Source organism: Folsomia candida, unplaced genomic scaffold (genome assembly GCF_002217175.1).
Source record: "Folsomia candida strain VU population unplaced genomic scaffold, ASM221717v1 Fcan01_Sc003, whole genome shotgun sequence".
NCBI lineage: Eukaryota > Metazoa > Arthropoda > Collembola > Entomobryomorpha > Isotomidae > Folsomia > Folsomia candida.
This window is the reverse complement of record NW_019091195.1, coordinates 8,889,608-8,911,894: the sequence shown is the minus strand read 5'-3', so window position 1 is coordinate 8,911,894 and position 22,287 is coordinate 8,889,608. Positions and strand designations below refer to the sequence as shown.

Below are 22,287 nucleotides of genomic sequence, written 5' to 3'. Positions count from 1 at the left end.
CACTCACTCCAACTTTCCCTCCTCACCTTTCCGCTTCTTCAGAGGTGGTGAAATAATTATCGAGGGATCGCGCTCCACTTGACACACCCACACGATCGCAGGTCGCAAACATCTTCAAGGGATGCGTCATGGTGGACATATAAATGCCCTCGGGTACGTAAGTACACATGAACTCGCAGTTTACGAAATTGAGCTAGAGCAGCGTTCTTCCGCATGCAAATGTTTATCGTCGTTGAACATGCAAAGCGACATCCCCACTTCGGATTAATTTAAGGCGGAGATAAAGTTTTTTTGATAATTGGGCCATCCTCCTCAGCACAGGAAAACACTAACTCCACTGTAGATTATTATAGCACTCAACTAAATTAGTGAATTGACAAAACTGTTCGCACGAACAGAGTCAGAATTTCATTAGCAATTTTATTACCTGGTTCGTGTGAGCGAAAGTTATTATGTATTACGTATGTATGAGCAAACTTTTGCATGGCCAATTTTTCTACATCGACTGCCAAACTGACAAGACAATATCAATGAAAAATGAAATGTGAGGTCTTAAATATTAATGAGAATCGCAAATATGACAAAAAGTGATGAATACACTACATAGTCCCTTCAATAGTTGCATTTATTGTCAACATTTTTTTATTCGTATGGTTTTCAACAAAAATATTACACTTGTGTGATTTTCAACTTTGTAATTAGCAAAACAAGTCGCTGAGATTTGAGAGGGGACAATTGATGATGAACAGTCAGGTTTCTTTGAGAGTCATAAATTAAATGATTTTAAGCTGAGCATCGGAATGTGCAAATTCGCTTTTGTGTTTGTCAAAAAGGTTTTGTAATGCTTGCATGTATTTCGAATGCAAGGAGTCGATCTGATCATTTGTAGGTGACTCAACTTTCTCCACGTCGATGGGGGCTCCGACTTATAATATTTTAAATGAGGCAAATTATTGATTATACTTTTATATTTTGCTCCATTATTCATAGCAAGGTGGTAATAAATTGGTGGACTATACATGTAAGGAAGTTTAACTCACCCACAACAAAAATTGGATGTCTTCTAGGTAAAATTCCATAGTTGTATTGAAATATTCCTCTCCCTTAAATTTATGTATGTATTACAAAAATAATTAACCCATAAAATATTTATATGCGGTCATGATTAGTCAATAAATATGATTTTTTTCACTGCACCTGTAAAGAAGAGCGGAGCAAATGTAAAGAGTTCCATCACTTTATTTTGAAACCCACGAAGTAATGATCCGTCCGGGTTATTAACTTGGTCATAAATATCATTCTCTCCGAAACAATAAATCGGGACCAGCGGAGAGCTAAAAAAACGACTCCATGTTAAAAAATGTGATGCCCAACTTATTCAAAATCTTAGTCAAAAGCGACTCACCCATTTTGCAAAGCCACCTTCACGAATCCTTTTCTTTTCTTCAACTGTACCACGTACTTTCCCGGATGACTTTCTAGCGACTCTTGAGCCCCACCGGGGACCAAAACGGCTCCTCTACCCCCGTCGGGATGGCTCAAAAGATAGTTCATGCTCTCCTTCTTCGCAGAACATAAGCCTGTTGCAGCAAATAACAATCCATGACATGATCTTATTAGTTTATGGACATCTTTTGAAAACAGAGGATGAGTGATTGAAACTTTTTACCATGTCCCAAACAAAGCTCGCGATAAATTGGAAGATAAAAGTTAAGCGGAAGTGTCAACATGTTGAATTGAATATTCGGGAACACTGTGGACACTTTGTTTGCCTCTGTTGAAAAACTTGCAAACGTTCCACTTGCTAAAATTCCGTGAGGATGAGAAGCCTAAAATATGTAAGCATTATTTAATAAATCAACTGAATGAGAAAATTGGCAAGTACACACTAATCCTATCCTAACCAGTAAATAGTTCCGTTTGGGATCCAATTCGGCTGTTTTCACAAGCTTTAAGCGATAATAAAATTAATGTATACATTAATTGTTTAATTTAAAAACGATTAAAATCCATCTGTGATAAAGTTACCTTGATAGGAAAATAGCGCACGTAGTATTTCCACAAAACCCAGTTTTTGAAGAATTTGGTGATAGTGCCATTCCTTCGAAACATTAAGAAAAGAAAGTAAACTGCTTAAATTTATCCAAAAGTATATGTAATAACTTTTATACTCAACGAATTATGTATCCATTAAAGGGTATCGCATTATCATGAATCGATGATGCATTCTTACTTTCTCGACCCCACATTGCACGTGTTTCTGTCATACACGATCCAAATAGCGTACAAAAGTGAAAGTGGCCAGAGTCTGGTGAAAAAGAACGTATAGACAAGAATTACCGGTCCTCCTGGACCAGAGAAGAAAAATAGTGCTGTCCAAGTTAGCACGGCCAACTAACCCGTACAATAATTTGTATTTGTCTATATAAAAAATAAATTCTATGCAATAATTAATTGAAAAACATGTCCCTTACCGTCTGCTTTCTCCTCTCCAAAGGAATATTAATTGGTGCAAACTCCACCCCTAGGACTTTGTGCGGCTTCCTCAACTCACTATGCAAGTGACAATTATTATCTAATTTAAGTACATAACTACATATCTAGACCATTTTTTACATGGTCCATGTTTTAGATGCAAAAACTTGCCTATTCAGTTTCTTTGTAGCACATCCTTTACTCACACCATTTGTACTCGTTGATGAAACCATGTTTTTGAAACGAAAGTGCAAAATAATTCAAATTATACACCAATTACTACTCCACACAATTATCCTTCTCAACTACATAGACACTACTTGATCCCGTTGGAGGAGTTGGATTATAAAATGGGCTGACGAAAAAAAATGTAATGAATGGCTGCATAAGTGTGATAAGAAGTCACCACTATTATATGGCTAGCTGGAGAAGTAAAAGTAGTGGTTTGTACATACATACATATAATTAATGCTCGTATAATAATCAGTCTCTCACTATTTCGACGCTCGACTTTATCATCATCACAAAATTAAATACATACTTGCGATAATAGACCAATTTAAACGTAGTCAATTCATGCATACGTATGTATTTCATAGTAACGTGCATGCAATGTGTAATAAATAAGCATACAAATACAAATGGGTAAAAAGGCGAACTCTCGGTTGTACTATATACACATGAAATCCAGAATCCAGAACTTTATCTAGAATCTGTCATATCTGCATCCATATTTATCTAATGGAGACTACCCTTTCTGATCTTGGCATTGGGAATCAGTAAAAGTTCAAAGTCTAAGGAATGACAAGAAATCTTTATAATAATCAAGATCATAACCAATGTTGCAAGTCTTTATTCCACACTAATTCCAACGTACTTGTAATCAATGTATTGCATCACTAAGTTCATCCGGTCTGCTTGTATAGTAATAAAATATTATTAAAAAGTGTGTAATTTTCTATTTATATAATATAAATATACTTTTTACTATCCACCTACTTATATCTAAACTAAGATTTCTTTAAATAGAATATTGTATCAGGATATAACAAAAATACACATCGATTTAACTAATTGGTAAAGGTAACAATGAGTTGTAATACTTTGGATTCAGGCTAAATCTCAGACATATATTTTCTTGCATTGCATATGAACGAGTATATCGGCAGATCATACAGGCACTTTAAAGAATCAGATCTCTTACCTCCAGACATTACACGTATAATTTAGTTATGGTTATTATAAGCACAATTTGCAAGCGATTGTCATTTCTCTTGGTCCAGAGCACTTTCACACCAAATAAATTGCATTGAATATTGTATTTGTCCTATATATAGACATTTGTAAATAAGAGTGCATACGATCCTGAATTATTATAAGGCATTTTCGGTTATGAGCGTACGAGCAAGAAACATTCGAACATAGTAAATATTTTTTAACATGTTACATATTCTATCAAAATCAACAGATCTTCAAACCATACATGATCAGATCAACAACATATTGGCACATTGACAACTAACGATAAATAAAAAAACGTTATGGATTTGAAACTTTGAACAATGAGATATGTACTTTGTTTTATGCAAATGTAAGACACGTTAAACATCAAAGTCGTCAAAATTTCTTGAAAGGCGTTCATTAACTTTTCGACGCTGAGACCGTCGTAACGCATCTGCACGTCTATAAGGTTCGTTTTTTAGATCTGATAAGATATCTTCCAATGCGCCATCCTCCAAGGTTTGATAAAAGTTCTTTTTTCTTTCACAGCGTGAGCCGTACATGCCGTCTTGGCCCTAAAAATAGCATTACATAAAAATTAAGTACATACTAGTTATTACTATCAGTATGGAAATATAGGTTTGTGTCTTACTTCAAAGGGTTTCTTATTTCCATCTGTACCTTGACGGCGCTTTAATTCGCTGATGACAGCATCCTATTTATGAATCACATTATTACATGATCAAGTAGTTATATGAATACTTTGAAAAATTAGAAATTATATATTATAAATTACTTGTTGTTTTTTCCCGGTAATTTTCATAGTTTCGGGAGGAGATTGATTTCTCATGGATAACCTTCTCCGTTGTTCGTTTTCATTATCTGCAGTTTTATAGGCGCGAAGAAACTTTACAATTGCAGAAAAGAATCCATTAGTATCGGTTTGCTGCCTTTCCTCTCCATAAAATTCCACGCATTCGCCAAAGTCGTTGACAGCAGTTTTGCACTCAACTTTGATTTTGTTCAACCTGTCCTCGGCAGTAGATAGAAAATCTTTCACGACCTAAATAATTATAAATATATTAAATCAAATGTATTAAACACGGATAGCACTAAACTACAAACAAATGAATGTTCCTTTGCATGCTTACATTATTTTGCTCGTTTTTCTGCATAAGGAACTGAGATTCCTTTTTAGTGAGTTCCATTCCCTTTTCCAAATCATGCAGGTCGCTGAGTACATTTTCTAATGAAACACAGGATGATTTTTCGACAAACTGAAGGTCATTGACGAATCCAGCCAGGTTAGGATATCTCGATGTTATAGTCTCTGCAATATAATGCAACAGCGACTGTCTTCGATCTAACGATTTCGTATCCATCAAGCATTCCAAACTCTGATAAGCAAATATATTCCAATAAATAAATTACCATAATCATATAAACATGATTGAAAAGGTGTGCAATTTAATTTACCTGAATTTTGAATCCATACGCAGGGCCTGAGTAATTAATACGTTCAATCAAGTAAATAATAGGTCTGGATGACATTACATTCAGTTAAATAAGATAATAACAAACAAACAAACCTCGTTTAGCACCATTCAAGTAATTTCCAAATGCCAGAATTATTTCCAATAATTGGTGAAATTTTTCAGAGGTCCTTATTGCTCTGGATGCCATTATTACTGCATGAATCTGAGGCTGAATTGTGTTGGCTACTTCATTGAAATTAGCGATGTAAGCCATTACAGCCAACTTTGTGGATATTCGTTCAACTCGAGAAAGTTGTAAAATAAACTTGTCTTCTTCAGTCAGTAATTCAGGGTTTTTACGCTCATTGACGTACTCTCTGTAAAGTTTAGTTTCAACTTCATTGGGAATCATGCGTGTAATAATTTCGACATGCTCCAATTTCAGAGTCGTAAGATCCAGTGCATTAATTGCTCGGACAACTGTGTCAATAGATAGATCAAGCTTCCGTCTTGAGATTGCTATAAATAATATAAGGTATACAATTTATCACAAATTCAAATCAAGGCAAGAAGAGAAAGCATAATATTATTAATACGACATATTTTATGTACCTAAATTCCTTAGTCGAGTATGTTCCAGTAATGATACGGCCTCTGGCTTTTTGAACCTTTTCGAAGGATAACTGTTTAGAGTTCCTTCGCTGTCTGCTTCATCCAAATTTTTCCCCACAGACCCAGCAGATCCAATTTGGAAAGTTCGTTCAAACTCATCAAAGTCTATCACGCTGTAGTACTTGGAGTCGTCAAGTTGATTAAAAACAGTCCCCTTCACCTCCCTCGGTTTCAAGACTGTCCAATTCAATGTTGGCAGCTTGCATTTTGGTTGCAAGGCTTTCTTTATTGTCATATTGGAATTTGCACTATTCATGCCTCCGGGGTGACCCATCATTGGTGGTGGTGGTGGAGGCCCTGGCATGCCTCTTGGAGCAAATGGAGGGGGTGGAGGAGGAGGTGGAGCAGGAACGGGTGGAGCAGGTACTGAAGCTTTCATAAGTCGCTCTGTGTTGACGTTTGGATTTGTGGAAATGTCGTTGGAATCTGATTCGTCTTTAAGTTTCAATTCTGCATCCATATTTCGAGAAAGCCTTTCTAAGTAGATTTTTTTCTCTTCTTCTTTTTGCGTTACCACTCTGTAATAAAATAATAAAAATATAATACATTACATTTTTTAAATGAAATCCTCTTACCTTCTAAGGGTCGTCACTTCTTCAGTTATTGCCTCGTGTTTAGATAAAAGTGAGTCTCTCTCTTCGATAGCTAAGTGTAGTTTTTGTTCTAGATAGTAATAAGTCAGTCAAATATTAGTAATAATACAATTCCGTAATTTCCTTATGTGTTCATTGACTACATTTCATTGACAAATAAGATAAAAAAGACACCTAGTTCTATCATTCGAGACATGCTATCCGATTCCAGCTTTTGATAAATTTCTTTGAGTTGAGAATTTTCTTCCTATAAAAAATAAATACTTGATTTGTACCAAAATACATTTTTTGATAGAACACATAAATCTGAGAACTTAAGTATGTATTAGATATCTTGAATACAATCAAGTCTCCCTTTATGAATGAATTGTTAAATTCTTACTTCCAAATCCGACACTCGTTCTAAGGCTGTATTTTTCATTTCGGAATCGTCCATGAGGGCTGCAACATCGAATACATTGTCCAAATACGCAGAGATTTGTACCTGCAATACAATAATTAAGTTTGCATACAATAAAAAATATATCAATATAATGGGACATACCCTTAGTTCTTCAGATTGAGTATTTTTTAGTTTTTCTAGGTACTGGTCAATTCCAAGTTGCATGAATTCATATTGCAAGTACACTCTTTCATTCATATCCTACATACAAAATAAAACATTTACTTTTATGACATGTAATTTGCAATTTCATAATGGATACTTTGGGCTTAAAATTGGAAATATCCCACTACTACGCTGGTAATTGTATTTATAATTAGTATACAAGGTTTTAAATATTCATAATTATATATTAAGTAGATTTGATTTTTCTTATTACCTCCACGGAATGCACGACAATGTTGATAAATTGCATACACGCTACCTGTTTTGAATAAATGCAAAAAAGTTTTGGCATGACTTTGGCGTTTTCACTAGAAATACAGTATTTGAACGAGAAATTGTAAGAGCTTCACTAAAATTACCATAAACTCTACATAGAAGGACTCGTAATTCACAAATTGATCGACAAGGGTTGCAAATCTGCTTTTTTCTCCGCACACCTTTAGAAAAATAATTCAAAAGACGCTTAAAATGTTATCAACGCCATTTTCATACGCTTAGGTTAGTGGTATGTAACAACAGAAATAACTTACATCCTTAAAGTTATCAAACGCCCTTAGAATGATTTGGTGCCCTCCTTGGACTAGGCAAACTGCCGCCAATAGTTCCAGCACCAACGCTTTAGTCCTATATGATAGAAGTACACAAGTGATTATCTTTTAAATATATTAACAAAACCATAATCATATCAAAAACAATATTTATGTATTACCGGAGACTTTTGTGTCTTAAACTAAGAGCAATGGCGTTGATTGAGTCCTGCTTCATGATGACCTAAAGATAGTTATTATGTTAAATTAACAAAGTTCCGCGGAAAGAATTTTTTTAAGCTATGCCACTTCTTTATTATTTACGAGCGAACCTCATTTAAGCCGTGCTTCGTATTCATGATGGCACGAAGACACAAAATGCACACATGGATATCATCTTTGGCGTCACCCATATTCAATTTCATCATGTGTTTCGACGTTCGTTTGTTGATACTAGGACTATCCATGCTCTTTGATTGGCTTGCATTAGAACCATTTGCTAAGGACGATGGACCATAATCGGCCCCACTGCTATGAGTCGGACTCTCAATTTCTGAAGGTGGAAGGGTTTGGCACTTTTGCTCATGACTGTAAAACATTTAAGACAATGAGACAGTTGTATGCAATTAACCCTACGAGTTAAGTTTACTTAAGCACAAAAAAATTGTTATAGTCCAAAAAAACTTGCCGCATCATGACTAGACGGAAATTTAGATAATCACACAAAATGTCCAATCCACGATTTTCTTCATTTAGAAATTCTCGGACCCATCTGTAACATTAAGTATCAATTAAACAAGTATCGGTAATATGTATTATTTTAATAGATAATCTTACTCAATGTTGTTTGTTCGCAATGAAATTTCCAGGTCCTTTAAAACCTGACAAGGAGTAACAAATTATTATTAAATGGAAATATGCTCACAGTATAAACTTGTAGGATGTTGGAACTATGCAAATGATATCACATGTTAAATTGCTGATAATAACCTGAGTTGATGTTGATTCACCCAATGCTTTTCTTTTCTGAAAATCAAAAGCAGAATAATGAAATCAATTGTCCATGAAAAAGTATACGATTTTGTATACAAACCTTAAAGCTTCTAGATGCTTTTGGGTCTAGATATGTTTGGATCTTTTTGAGATAACTTCTAGGCGGCTCTCGAACTTGTACCAACTCCTGTAAATCAACAATATACAATATTATAAATTCTGATAGTAATGAGATGGTATAACATAACATCCGAATCGTAAATAGTATAATTTACCTGATCACGGACAATTTCCCACTTGCGGGAATCATCATATTGCTTCAATAGTTTAGCCTTATCTGGAGGCAGATCCATGGACGTCTGAAAATAATGTTGCATTGCTAATTACTTATTATATCACATTATTATTATTGAATATTATTCTCACCAAGACTTTAGTAAAGCGCTTCTCCAATTCATCTGGATTAGGCATGGGTGCCTGGATTTTTGGCGAATATTTGGATGACCTCATGCTTACTAGATTCTTTTGGTTTCTTAAAAAGTTGTCACTGTTCAAAACACCGGAATGTTGTCCACCGTTATGAAGTTCGCCGGATGTTGGTTGGAGATCGGATCTGGTAGTAGAGAAACCCGGGTTTGGTTTGTTGGTTTCTTTTGGCAAAAGTTCATCTGTGACTAATCCAATCCCTGTCGTGGGCCGAATGCTTTCTTTGAATTTCAACGCAGTTGGGTTTTCACCAGAAACAGAGCCACGGCGATAAGTACTGAGACTGCTTCCCATTTTGCAAGGAAGATGATGGCGAACTTGCGATTACGCAGACGACTAAACGGGCGGAAATTGTTAATAATAACTTGTTTGTTGTGGGAATCAAAAGTGAAAACAGGAATTAAACACAATTCTAAAATGCACAGTTCAGTTCCCATAAATCACTTTAACACAGATTACTATTTAGTAGTTTAGTTATGCTACATATTTAAATTTCAACAATAATTCAGTAAAACTTGTACTAGTGTGAGTAAATATGTGTCAGAAGAAGAGGAAGGAAATGTGACTAGAATTGATTCAAATTAACAAAAACCTCACACATAATACGTATTATTAATTATTAATTTTAACTTGCTAAACTACTATTACGAATGAGTTTCGTACCAAAACTGGCTATTTTGTTGAATCCTTCAAAATCGATCACACTTAAAAAATAAAAATCAGATCAAAAGGTGAAAGGCAAGGCAGTCTTGCTACTCTCTTTGTTGATAAACAGGCGTCAAAACAAACAGATTTTCATTATCCAAAAACCGGGGTAGCGTGAAGTATTCTTATCGCCACACATTGCTTATATTCCTGATGCTAGTAGTGACGATGATGATGATTCACCGAGCCAAGCACTTCCTGGAATTGAATGTGAATTGAGCTTTCGAGTAGAAATCACCAACCAACTTGACCTCTTCACTCTTTTTCTGCGGCACAAACGAGTTAACAAATAAATTATCACCGAACCGCTACTGCTCACGTTGTGACAAGATTGAGAAGCAGATAAAGTAAATGATAAATCTTCTAATAAATCTCAATTGTCGCAGAAATTATGATGACGACGAGACGATCGATCAGTTATTGTCCAGATTTTTTCATTTACAATAGTTTGATCTGGTTTTTATTACGTCAAACAGGAACTAAAAAACAAGGAAAATTTAGTTAATTGCTTTTGCCGTGTCAGTCAACTTGCATATTTCCGTCAAATAAATATTATTAAATAGCACAAACTATCCTTTTCAAATTATCGCTGGCATTTAAATTTTAAACTTCAATATCAAACTCAAACAATGAATGGGGTTAATGAAAAGCAATCTAAAATATTGACTTGACACTTGCCCATCAAATATTTACATGTTACCTTCCGTTTACCTGTTGTGCTTATCGTCGAGTCAACATAAAATGCATAGAGTCGAACACAAAAAGTCACAAGTCCAACCAATACTTGAAATCCAGAGAGATATTTTAGAGATCAATTTTATGGTCAGTCGTGCTTTGTGTTGTGTGTAATGCTTTAAACAATGATGTGATAGATGAAAATAAAACTGAGAATTTGCATATTGTGTTGGCTACTTGGTTATGGTTAGTGATGGTGGCTTGGCTATATTGTTAAGATGGAGATGACCACATTCAACTTGTTCAGCAATACAGAATATTCAGCACGTTATAAATAATGTGCATATTTGAGTCACCAATGTACAACGTATTTGTACCACATAACATGCCGGAGGTTTTCATTTTTTTTAGCAAATTGAGCATTATGCAGACTTCTGGGATGTGGTTTTGGCAAAATATGTTGTGGCCTAACCCAGGGCCAGTCAGTCAGCACGGATGATGATACAAACCACCAAAATAAAATACACTGCTACTATCAGTTTGATGTGCGAAATTATTGCCTTGCAAATTGCAGTAGTACTTGTACATAGTACCACCGCATGGCACCACCCCATTTATTAATGCCATGAGCACATTACATATTCTGTTGATTATTTGATGTCGTGAATGAGCATGCTGGGCTTATAAGATATTTCCTGTCATTCTCCCGCAATTCATTTTATACACTGTGCTAATCCTAAATACTAGGAACTAGCTATTATTATTAGGATTACCTCATCGTTTGAACTGAAATAATTCGCTTCACACACTATTCTGTCATCTGGTAATAAGTTGTTGCTTGCTGCCTTCCCTTTTAAATTAACCAGTTGTCCACACTTGTCACTCTCACCATTTGTCTGCAAAAATAAATGGAAAGTACTACTTGTCTCCATTTAAGTGTACAAGACTAAAGGTCGTATCGCCAATCACAATCACAGCAGATTCACAGCAACAATCTACTAATATAAATGGACTACTAAACAGTGCAGATTTTCAGCAGAATGAGTAAATGGAGGAATTCGTCAGCGTCACACCACTACTGCTCATAAGACATCGTTGTACGGCAACAAGTTGTTGAAATGTATAAATGGTATTATTATTATTAGTTAACAAGGAATATAAATTGAACAAGAGGAGGCAAGATCAGTTGACTAAAACAGTATAACAATATTACGTGTAATGTTTGTAGATTCTGAAATGCAGTGCTACTGCGGTTTCCTTCTTCCAGTCCGTTGATTTCCTCCCCTAAAGCCTCTTTATCTCACTGCCACTTCTGCTATACGCTCACACGCTGACTAATAAATAAGAAGGCTATAACAAATTCTTATTACTTGAACAACACTGTCGTTCTCATTACATAATCTACAAGAAAACATGAACCATTTAACTATTTACTTAACCACGCATTGAAGAATTAGGGTATACATTCGTTGAAACTGTGTAATAGTCCCATCGTAATTCGTAACCGTTCAACATGTCCGTGTGTGCACTACATTTATCAATATGTTAATCTAGAGTTGCCTTCGACAAAGCAGCTCAGCCCAAATCTCCAGAAAATCAAGTTGTTCTGAGATGTCAAAACTGCCAGTTATTTATGCATGACAAACTATGGACAAGCGGGTTAAGAACGCATAATTTTTACCAAAGATAGTATTAAATTTCTTGCCAATTCGACACAATCATATTTTTAGAGACGACGACGGGATCCTATATTATTCGCGTATTGATATATGTACATAGAATAAAGTTACTACAGAGTTCGGACATCATGTTAAATGACTAATGTTACAATACGATAGTAGTAATAAAGGAAAGTAAGGACAATGCATGATTATGGCAGATCAACATGATACATGACATTAGAGAAGCGAAATTACCAGTTGCTTACATGCATATTTACATGCAAGTATGCAATTTGCAATGCATAAGTACTATGCATGCCTTGGTAATGCATAAAACTAACAATCCCCGATTTATAATGGAATTGTGACATGACAGAGTTCAGACTAAATACATATTTTTGAAACCCTAAACATACGACGAATGGTTATAGTACGAATAATATAAAAGCAAGTGAGAAAAGTGAGAATTGAAATTGGAACTAAATTAGTTTCTATTCTTCCTTCATTCATTTATCCATTGAATACGAAATAATAGAAGAAACGAAAAATGAAATGTACACCAAGTTCGTCACCAATCTAGGGGTCAGGCCCACAACGATTATGACAACACACACCACACGTAAACAGCTTCTATTACTAAAAGGTACTCGAAACCAAAGATTCTTGCTGCACATTCCATCCAATCACTGGTTAAAGTTTGACCATTTCTTCAAAGGAGCATTACAATTTACAATGGGCAATGGTGGGTGAGCTGGAATGTGATCTCTGATTCTTTCTCAAGATGATGATACGTGTACTTACGCATACAGTTGAACAACGTCATTCATAGTTCATCCTCCAGCGATAGAAGAGATATGTAGTCCTCTAAAAAGTCGTACACCAAACAAGGCGTGAAGGGAAGAAATGTCCCCCTTCTTTTACACACCCGCCCGTGCTGCATCAATAAACAAAAGTCCACACAGCCCTTCAGCCACACACAACTCATAATATAAGGAAGGACAACTGTGGTTGTTCTCGTACGAGTACCTCATGTATGAGATTTGAACTGCTCGCTCATACAGTTCTCTCAACGCAACGCCTTTACTTTCCGGTTTTCCATATTCGTTTAGTCACAAATGGCAGGGCAAAGTTGAGTTACATTCTTTTTACTGTCTTAAAACTAAAATTTCTCGTATTAGGGTCTTACGCTATCGCTTCCCTAGTTTGGTTGGACTTCATCTGTATTTATCTCCATAAAAATATCACCCTCTTGCCTTGTCATTTTATCTTCCTCGTTGGGACTGCTGGAAGGACGCAGTTAGCTTAGCGGAGAGTTTATTTTTATTTTATTTTTATTCGTTTTAGATAACGAAAGCATAATAGTAGTGTTGATGTCTGCTGATCCATTTCCATAAAGGGAGCTTTCAACAGTTTCAACTACATTTTCATGAAACTTTTCGGTTTTGGATTAGTTTGCTTCGTTCGTTCGAGGCAGCAGCGTGATGATGAGACAATATGCAGATATATAAATTATGGGTAGAATGAATCACCACATCTCTGTCTATAATGTCATGAATTATGATGCAATCATAAAATGAAATGTAGAAAATGACCTCAGTTAAGTGTTAACTTGAATCATTCATCTTACATTTCCATATTATATACTACTAAATGTACATACTTCTCCAACTCTAAACCTAGAGTTGTAAAGCATATATATATATAGTTTCTCCAAGTCAACTTATATGCATTGATGCATACGGTATTTATGTTTTCAGTAGTTATATAGATAACACAAAGGTTGAGTCGGGAGCTTCAACTTCACGTTACTGATTTTACAAAGCTCCAACAACTTTGTTACTACTTTTCGGATTTTGGAAACGCTATAACGAGAATGCAAAACTATAAAGTTTGCAAATTCCCTAATGTTTAAATAAAAAAAAGTATAAAACAACCAACCCTTGACACAAGGGTGGATTGGCTTGTTTGCACTTATTGCAATTGTTTGCATTTATTTCTTCTGGACGTTTCACTTCTCTAAGAAGGCCAATCGATCGTTGCAAAATAGCATCAGTCAAAGAAAATTAGCACAAACATACAATACAATTATACAATATATATTCAAATTAATGCTCAATAAGCTAATTTTTGGCATTGTGCCATTAATGAATATTATTGCATACTCGGCAATTTAGCAAATTTCTGATGTGCATTGGCAGTTTTTTTGATTTACACGTGACATAACAAATTAGCGGCAGACGATAGTGGTAATTAACAATAATTAGTCCGAGTCGGAGCCAGACTCGGATAGCTGTAAATCTTCACTCAATAGATGAGGATGGGAAGGTATATCTCCCAAATCGGAAAAATTTGGCATGGATCCAGGTACGGTTGCAGGAGGAAATCTGGCCGCTGGTGATGCATTATGCGTATGAGGATGCTTTCCATTAGAAATGTCCATAGGCACTGGGGCGATGCTAATTTGTGGTAATGCTACTTCCTCCATGTCTGATGCACTACTGCTGTCGTCATCATCTTCACTACTCGAGCTGCTACTTGAATCATCTGAAGAATCTGACATTTCACCCGAAACTATCTTTTTGCTACTTGGTGAATGGATAGTAGATTTGTTGTCTTTCATGAAAGCACTTGTCCCAGGTTGAGGACCAACAAGTGATTGATCTGTTGCTCCTTTTTTATTATTATTGGAACTTGCAGATGTCTTGAGAAGTGGGGGAGGTTGTTGTTGTTGTTGCTGCTGCTGTTGTGGAGATGTGGTCGTTAATAGATCTTCAATACTTGTCAACGAAAGTATTGCAGGAGTGGAGTTTGTTGTGCTTTGTTTGCTAACTAGAGTATCAAAGGCAGCAACTGACGTGCCTGATTTTCCTGATGTAGTTTCAAAGGGTGATGGCGATAAAGATCGCCCTGAAGAAGAGGTATGATGATGAGAAGGGAGTGGGGAATGTCTCGAAGAACTCGCTGCTGGAGGCAAAGGCGAATTTGGTCGTCGTCCATGCGTACCACTACCACCACCAGCAGCAATTGGTGGATTCAAGCTTGAAACTGCTGGTGGGACTGGGCGTTTAGTTGGGTAACCCATACCGTCCTCGCGACCTCTCGACGACGATGAAGTATAATCAGTGCGATTGGAGCCTGACCTCGGAGCAGATGGAGGAGGACTGGGTTCCACATCTCCTAAAAGTCCAGCATTCTTGGACGAGTTTTTACCACTCCCCTCTTGCCTATAAGTAATATTTATATTGTTTTATACACAGGATCAAAAAGTTTAAACGACAAGCTTTATGTTTTTCTAACTCACCTTGTCTTTTTTACTTGAACATTGTGTGATAGTTTCTAGAACCATAGAATAAGATTAACTGAGGATCTCATGCCCTTCATTAATAACACTCTTTTATAAAACTATACGTTACCTCTAGAACCATTTCTCCAGTTTGTTTATCAATAATAAGTACACATTCTTTAGTGTATGGTCTCGTTGATCCTTTAAAAATAGTGCTCCCGGTATTGTCGTAATGTGGCATGGATATCGTGACCTGTCCACTGCATATAAAAAAGCCGTCAAATCATACCGTCCATTAACAAATCATTCAATCATGAGCATTTCATTTCTAAATAATTTGCATTAGTAATATTATTTCATAATTTATGAAATTTATAAATTAGTCAGAATTTTAACGATGCCGCATCAAGTCCATCCTTCCATCAAGTAATATATAATTAATAAATAGTCTACGCTACTACGCTCAGAGAAAATATGTAATTTCACCAATTCTTTAACCATTCTTTGTACTTACCTCGGTCCCATTTCCAGCGTTGCAGTCTTGGATTTGTCCACACTTGCAGGTTTAAAATCATATCTAAGAGAAGGATAAAATAATAAGTGATTGTCAATTAATTAATTAATAATAAATATAATAACAACTATATTTACTTGATAGAGTGAAAGCCTCCTGATTGTCCCCGATTTCCAGGAGTAAAACTAGACCCAAACTTCAATTCTCGAACTTCTGAGTCCAGTCCGAGCTTTTCTGCGAATGTAGCACCATTTGTGTTGTTGAACATTTTAAACTCTGCAAAGAAGTTGCAATTAGACAGCAAAATTACCAAATTAATTACGCTTAATTATTTTAATAAATTGTACGGATTGAACTTTCTCTCTTGCATCTTGAGAAATATTTCCAAATTTCCAACTCACTTTTGTGGTGAACAGCTGCTGCAACAAGTGATAAAATTCAATTATTCCATTTCTGCCCAGCTGCTGCGGAACGTCCTGGGATATTTTGAGCCGATATTCACATTGTCCTGTCTGATATTGTGTATGGGTTAAAAAAACGAACCATTAGGGTTAATCAACAATTAGTGATTAATCAGGAATGTTCAAGAGTTGACTATTTATTAATAGTGAGCAGAAGTGAAAGGGAAAAACAGTAGTGCACCAATGAGCGAGTTAGTTAGTGCGAGACTGGGCAAATCTCAACGTGAATGAATGGTCTGCCACTTACAAAATCTCATGCATGCGAGTTGAACATGATAGTGACAGAAAACTGCATAGATTACAAAAATGCAATCCAAATATGATGTTGTATGCATAACGAGTAGAAAAGTTTGGACATAAAAGTACCAAAAACATTAAATATTACTTTATTTTAATTTCTCGATAAATGTACAACTACTACGTTACTTATTACCTACAAATGCTTTTGCTCAGATTGACGCTTCGAATAACCAATAATTGAATGTTCTATTAAAAGAGCCTCTCTAAAAGGGTATTGAACTAGCGAATAACATCCTACTCGACGGGAAAAATCATCACCAGCAATTACATACACACGCATTCCACCAACGTACACCGGATCCAATACACATCTAACAAAAATTGAAGTCAACCATAATGTCATATTGCTTATTCAAACCGTTTACAGAAACTCTTCTATAAGATCAACAAATTTAAGAGCCGAATATTCTGTATAATTGACTATCATTTTTTATTTAATTAGATAATTAAGACTGTTGGGACTCTGCAATTTTTACTGCGCCAATTTTTCTGCCTTTTGTACGACTTCTTCAATGGGACCGACCATGTAGAAGGCCATTTCAGGCAAATGATCCATTTCACCTCCGAGGATTTTCTTGAACCCCTAAAAAATAATATTATTATGTCACAAAAAACGTTTCATATGATAAAAACACACACGCAAGGATGCAAAGAAAGACTTACTCTGATAGTTTCCTCAATAGGTACCAATTTTCCTGGATGACCAGTGAAGACCTCAGCGACTTGGAAGGGCTGAAATAAAAAAATCAAAATATAAACACATTCGCTGAGAATTGGAATTAAATTATCGTAGAGTATATTTTGTAAAATCAATCTAATTTGGCGTATTCCCCAGATTAGTGTTTTAATGTAAATTACAAAACCTACAGTGCAGATCGTAGGTGTCACTCTTAGAAGAACTTGAATACCCCCACGCAACCTATTCTGACTCGTTTTCGAATTTAACTTGTGTTTTTACTCAATATGCACAACATGGTTAAAATATTAAAATTTGAACTCGATCGGTTCAGCTATCGGGTTCTATAAACTAACTCTGACTACTTTGTTTGCCTATGACATAAAGCAGTTTGCTTTGCTCACAATTACAAGTTAAGAGAATACTTTATCAATTAACCACAAAATTTATAGTCTATTTTTGTTTATTTACCTGTGACAGGAATCGTTGAATCTTACGCGCGCGGGCAACAGTTAATTTATCTTCCTCAGACAACTCGTCCATACCTAAGATGGTTATGTAACTATCATTTAGAAACTTTTCGATCACCTTCAAAATAAATAGTCCATACCTAAAATGGCAATGATATCCTGAAGGGATTTGTAATCTTGCAAGATCTTCTGAACACCTCGAGCAACTCCGTAATGCTCAGGCCCTGAAATTGAGACAACATTACGTTACGTAATTTAGTTGGTAATCTACCGATTGTGTAAAATAGTGATTGTATAATACTTTACTCACCAATGACATTGGGGTCCATGATACGAGACGTGGAGTCTACAAGTACAAAGCAGCATTATTGCAATTGTCATAAGCAATTATTTAGTAATGTAACGTACCAAGGGGATCGACAGCTGGATAGATACCCAATTCTGCGATGGCACGAGACAACACAGTGGTGGCGTCCAAGTGAGCGAAAGTTGTCGCAGGAGCAGGATCAGTCAAATCGTCGGCCTGAAGACAGAACAAATAGTGTAAGGTGTCAATGACAATTTTACGATAGAACTAATGGAATCAAGTCCTAGTTATTGATGTACAACTGCACTCTTATTATTCCTTACTACTAACCGGCACGTAAATAGCTTGAACAGATGTAATAGATCCCTTCTTGGTAGTAGTAATTCTCTCCTGCATGCTACCCATGTCAGTTGCCAAAGTAGGTTGATAACCGACGGCTAAATAAATAAATAAAATAGATTACTCACTTGATGTCTTATGCATATTCTAATTTAAACTAATTGCGTCTTTCTTATCTTACCAGAGGGGATACGACCCAGCAGAGCAGACACTTCAGAACCGGCTTGAGTGAAACGGAAAATATTGTCAATAAAAAGCAACACATCTTGTCCTTCTTGATCTCGGAAATATTCAGCAACAGTAAGTCCAGTCAAGGCGACACCTTCAAATAGTCATAGTCATAACGATTGATCTTCATGAGGGCCTCATGATGAGGCACGGTATACGCTAATAATTACTTACGAGCTCGAGCGCCTGGGGGCTCGTTCATTTGACCGTACACCAATGCGACCTGTAAAAACATGTTAATGTCCTTTAAATTCAAGTTTTCGTGCCTTTTTTAATTATACTTGTATCAACTCACCTTGGACGTTTTGTCCTTGAGTGAAATGACACCACCTTCAATCATCTCATTGTACAAGTCATTTCCTTCTCGCGTTCTTTCTCCGACTCCAGCGAAAACAGAGTAACCACCGTGGGCCTTTGCAACGTTGTTAATCAGTTCCATAATAAGCACAGTTTTTCCGACTCCAGCACCGCCGAATAGACCTATTTACAACATGAATAAATAAAAATTTAATTTACACTTATGCCAGTCATACTTTTGTATTGAGGGAATTTGACTGTACGTACCAATTTTACCACCCTTAGCTGAAAAAAACAAAGACCATTATATTGTTGATAAATATAAATTCACAATTCTGTTAATTCACGGGTGGGTATGTTATTGAAATGTTTCTATCCTATTAGAGTAGTGACCCATTCAAATCAGGCGTCCTCTACCAAACCCCCGTGATGAACAACTTGCGATTGGCAACGACATAGACACAGAAAAACGGAAAACCTTTTAAAAATTGGACTGATCAGCAGCAGGAACTATTCAATTTGGTGAAAAAAGACTGCACATAAAAAGAAGCGTTGGGAATAAAAACATTGGTAATTGCAGAGATGAAGGAACAATACAAAAATAGCATCCTTATATAATAAGATAACATGAAATATAAACATATCAATATACTATTGAACCACGAGACTAAGTTTACTTGTAGAAAGTGTTTAAAACTTCTAACTGGTCGTGCCCTTATTGTCCTCATGGCCAATTCTGATAATTTGAGTTTCAATGATGAATTTTAACTTCGAATACATTTCGCCTACCGTATGGTGCAAGAAGATCAACCACTTTAATTCCAGTGACCAAAATTTCTTGTTCTACACTCATTTCCGTGAACTCTGGGGCTTCAGCATGGATGGGTGCGAATTTATCCGTGTTTATTGGACCCCTCTCGTCAATAGGTTCACCTAATAATTCGAACGTAAAATAAACATTTCATAGTTCTATTTTATATAAAGAAGTATTAATTAACTACTTAATAAAATAAACCCTCCATTTACCGATGACGTTCATGATTCTTCCTAGCGTTTCTGGTCCAACAGGAATGGTGATAGGAGATCCCAGATCCGCAACATTTTGACCACGAACTAACCCTTCAGTTCCGTCCATAGCAATTGTTCGGACAACATTTTCACCTAAAATACACAGTTGAAAATAGGCCAGTTATTTTCCATATTAGATGATTATGGTAAGTAAGCAGTATTTCAAACATACCCAAATGTTGTGCAACCTCCAAAATCAACTTGGGTTGTCTTCCAGCGACTTCCAAAGCGTTGAGGATTGGAGGCAGAGCATCCTCAAATTGAACATCAACGACGGCACCAATAACGGCTACAAATAAAATCCAAATCATGTAATACGACTGTTAATAAACAGAAATTCATACTGTTAAAACTAATGGAACTTACCAGTAATCTTTCCTTTACCCTTGCCCTTGGGAGCAGCGGCAGCAAATCCACTCTTTCCCCCTAAAACGTATCAAATCATAAAATTATAGCGTTTAGACACTTCTTCATTTGATCTCATCTTCAATTCATTTAAATTAAAACTCAACATTGTTGATAATTTGATAATTTACAACTATTAACTTCACCTGGCCTTACTGTATAAGATAAATGCTATTCTATGCTACGTCAATCCTCACACATGGGCAGAGTGAATCTGCATACATTAGTTGCACTATTCATCCTTCAGTCGCGTCACAAGCAAACTAACACAACTCGTAAAGCGATACTCTACTAATGCTATAAATAGAGAGATCACATACAAAAGTTGAACTGCTTCCAAGTTGATTAACACTCATATCGGGGCAGTATTGTCGCCCTAAGAATCAGCATGGGTAACTAACTAACTTTATGGTTAACTGACTTTAATTTCAACAATGGTTTCTTATGTCACACAAATGCTTGTTTAGAATTTCAGGTGAGAAAACCGATTCATGATGACTAGAATTTCCGTCTTTAGTCTGATTAGTATAAAGCAAAAATAATATAAAGTACTCAACAACATAAGTAGGTTCACCCAAGCACGAATAAAGTGATAATGTTGATAGTTAGCTGATGTTGGTAGTACTAGTTAGTAGTAGTTAGTGACCTGATGGAGGGCCACCAGAGGATTTAGCCGGAGGAGGACTACCAGGTTTCGGCGTTGGTGGTGAGGGGGCTTTGCTGGAAGGCGGGGCACTGGTTGCATACCACAATCGTCCTGAATAATCTCGAACTCCAAATAATAAATAAGCTGTATAAATAAAATAAAAATGACAAATCCCACAAAAGCTACTACTAACACACTGCATAGTAAAATCATGAATAAAATACAATTGTTACTCTTTTATATTTTGTATATACACTGCTTGCAAAATTATTGCGATCTCATAATAGTTGTTATTAAAGATTTACACCATTATAAAATTGAAATTAGATCGATCGAAAATGCGTAATAAACATTTGTTTAAAAAAGCAAAGCTTTTTAAGTAAAGTAATTTAACCCCCAATTATTATAAATCTACATTGTATTTGTAGCATGAAATAAAATTCCTAAATAGTTGTGTAGCAAACAAGCCCATAAAGAAATGCAACTTATATATTGAAACTAAAAGTTCAAAAGAGTCTATTAAATGATTTCAACAAAGTGACCTGAAAATTGGCCAACTTACTGAACTGACCACGAAAAATGAATCTTGTGACCACTCAATTAGATTAACTATACTTGCCGACTAAATATTAGGCTTGTTGTATTGGTGAACTTACAGTCCTTGTTCAGGATGACGGATGATGTTCGTGGGGCATCTGCACCCAGAAGGGACGAGGACTTTCTCAACACTCCACCCAAACCGGTACGCAATGTGCTCAACATGGTGAGTGAAGTGAAAATAAACGGTTGGCAGTGATGATGATGTTCGGGAACTTGTAACCTACAAAACAATAAGTTACGAGCGGTCAATGGGAGGCAAGGTCGTGGGGGACACAATTATTTAAATGATGGCTGCCGATGTTAAGATCTTACCTCTCGTCGTCTCTTCTGCTGGCCAACCGGGTTCTCTCTCTCGTTTCACTCAGAAAAGTGATGGAAGAATATCTCCAGCCAAGTCCTGTGATCAGCCGCAGCGACCTCTACTCTACACAAAAACCACACCTCGTACAATTCAGGGGCCCCCACACGTTTCCTGTCAAAATTAAACTAAATTTCCTGTTCCCTTGTGGAATAAGAAGCTTTACGAAAATGTCTATTTTTTGGTTTTCGAAATTTTGACCTCGTGTGAAGGGTAGATGGATGCCAATAAAATGCCGGACTTAA

General features: G+C 36.1%; 4 protein-coding genes and 1 long non-coding RNA gene across 7 annotated transcripts; 1 reads left to right on the top strand and 4 right to left on the bottom strand.

Moving 5' to 3' along the window:
- Window positions 1-606: 606 nt before the first annotated feature.
- LOC110846356 (diacylglycerol O-acyltransferase 2) lies at window positions 607-2,877 on the bottom strand. The gene is made up of 10 exons (XM_022093076.2): window positions 2,647-2,877; window positions 2,475-2,553; window positions 2,234-2,394; window positions 2,029-2,101; window positions 1,905-1,949; window positions 1,670-1,829; window positions 1,406-1,580; window positions 1,198-1,334; window positions 1,041-1,103; window positions 607-925 (listed from the first exon to the last, which is right to left on the bottom strand). Exons 1-10 carry the CDS (start codon window positions 2,706-2,708, stop codon window positions 774-776), a joined length of 1,107 nt encoding a protein of 368 aa, XP_021948768.1. The 5' UTR covers window positions 2,709-2,877; the 3' UTR covers window positions 607-773.
- A 428-nt stretch (window positions 2,878-3,305) lies between these two features.
- LOC110845419 (formin-like protein) lies at window positions 3,306-11,339 on the bottom strand. Of its 2 annotated transcripts, none has more exons than XM_022091814.2 (23): window positions 11,203-11,339; window positions 8,990-10,233; window positions 8,839-8,922; window positions 8,664-8,750; window positions 8,561-8,596; window positions 8,408-8,451; window positions 8,259-8,342; window positions 7,903-8,158; window positions 7,753-7,814; window positions 7,574-7,667; window positions 7,403-7,480; window positions 7,258-7,302; window positions 6,981-7,079; window positions 6,819-6,920; window positions 6,611-6,683; window positions 6,419-6,506; window positions 5,784-6,361; window positions 5,286-5,690; window positions 5,173-5,198; window positions 4,848-5,093; window positions 4,493-4,759; window positions 4,349-4,411; window positions 3,306-4,271 (listed from the first exon to the last, which is right to left on the bottom strand). In XM_022091814.2, exons 2-23 carry the CDS (start codon window positions 9,341-9,343, stop codon window positions 4,077-4,079), a joined length of 3,366 nt encoding a protein of 1,121 aa, XP_021947506.1. In that variant the 5' UTR covers window positions 9,344-10,233; window positions 11,203-11,339; the 3' UTR covers window positions 3,306-4,076. The 2 variants fall into 2 exon arrangements, with proteins under 2 accessions (XP_021947506.1, XP_021947507.1); XM_022091815.2 differs by lacking the exon at window positions 11,203-11,339 and adding an exon at window positions 10,466-11,028.
- Window positions 11,340-11,416: 77 nt separating this feature from the next.
- LOC110845420 lies at window positions 11,417-12,293 on the top strand. The gene is made up of 2 exons (XR_002547533.2): window positions 11,417-11,558; window positions 11,658-12,293. It is a non-coding gene; the product is annotated as an uncharacterized LOC110845420 (long non-coding RNA).
- Window positions 12,294-14,051: 1,758 nt separating this feature from the next.
- On the bottom strand, window positions 14,052-16,565 carry LOC110847666 (ELL-associated factor 2). Its single transcript, XM_022094646.2, has 6 exons — window positions 16,289-16,565; window positions 16,025-16,163; window positions 15,888-15,950; window positions 15,504-15,633; window positions 15,392-15,426; window positions 14,052-15,314 (listed from the first exon to the last, which is right to left on the bottom strand). Exons 2-6 carry the CDS (start codon window positions 16,153-16,155, stop codon window positions 14,351-14,353), a joined length of 1,323 nt encoding a protein of 440 aa, XP_021950338.1. The 5' UTR covers window positions 16,156-16,163; window positions 16,289-16,565; the 3' UTR covers window positions 14,052-14,350.
- A 146-nt stretch (window positions 16,566-16,711) lies between these two features.
- Window positions 16,712-22,156, bottom strand: LOC110845533 (ATP synthase subunit beta, mitochondrial). 2 transcript variants are annotated; one of them, XM_035850508.1, is made up of 18 exons: window positions 21,997-22,156; window positions 21,741-21,904; window positions 21,085-21,228; window positions 20,400-20,459; window positions 20,206-20,322; window positions 19,992-20,126; window positions 19,755-19,898; window positions 19,233-19,250; window positions 18,964-19,148; window positions 18,843-18,891; window positions 18,622-18,762; window positions 18,432-18,538; window positions 18,203-18,317; window positions 18,105-18,140; window positions 17,935-18,018; window positions 17,796-17,869; window positions 17,312-17,380; window positions 16,712-17,231 (listed from the first exon to the last, which is right to left on the bottom strand). In XM_035850508.1, exons 2-18 carry the CDS (start codon window positions 21,844-21,846, stop codon window positions 17,121-17,123), a joined length of 1,695 nt encoding a protein of 564 aa, XP_035706401.1. In that variant the 5' UTR covers window positions 21,847-21,904; window positions 21,997-22,156; the 3' UTR covers window positions 16,712-17,120. The 2 variants fall into 2 exon arrangements, with proteins under 2 accessions (XP_035706401.1, XP_021947661.1); XM_022091969.2 differs by lacking the exon at window positions 21,085-21,228 and having other exon boundaries at window positions 21,997-22,155.
- Between the last annotated feature and the right edge of the window lie 131 nt (window positions 22,157-22,287).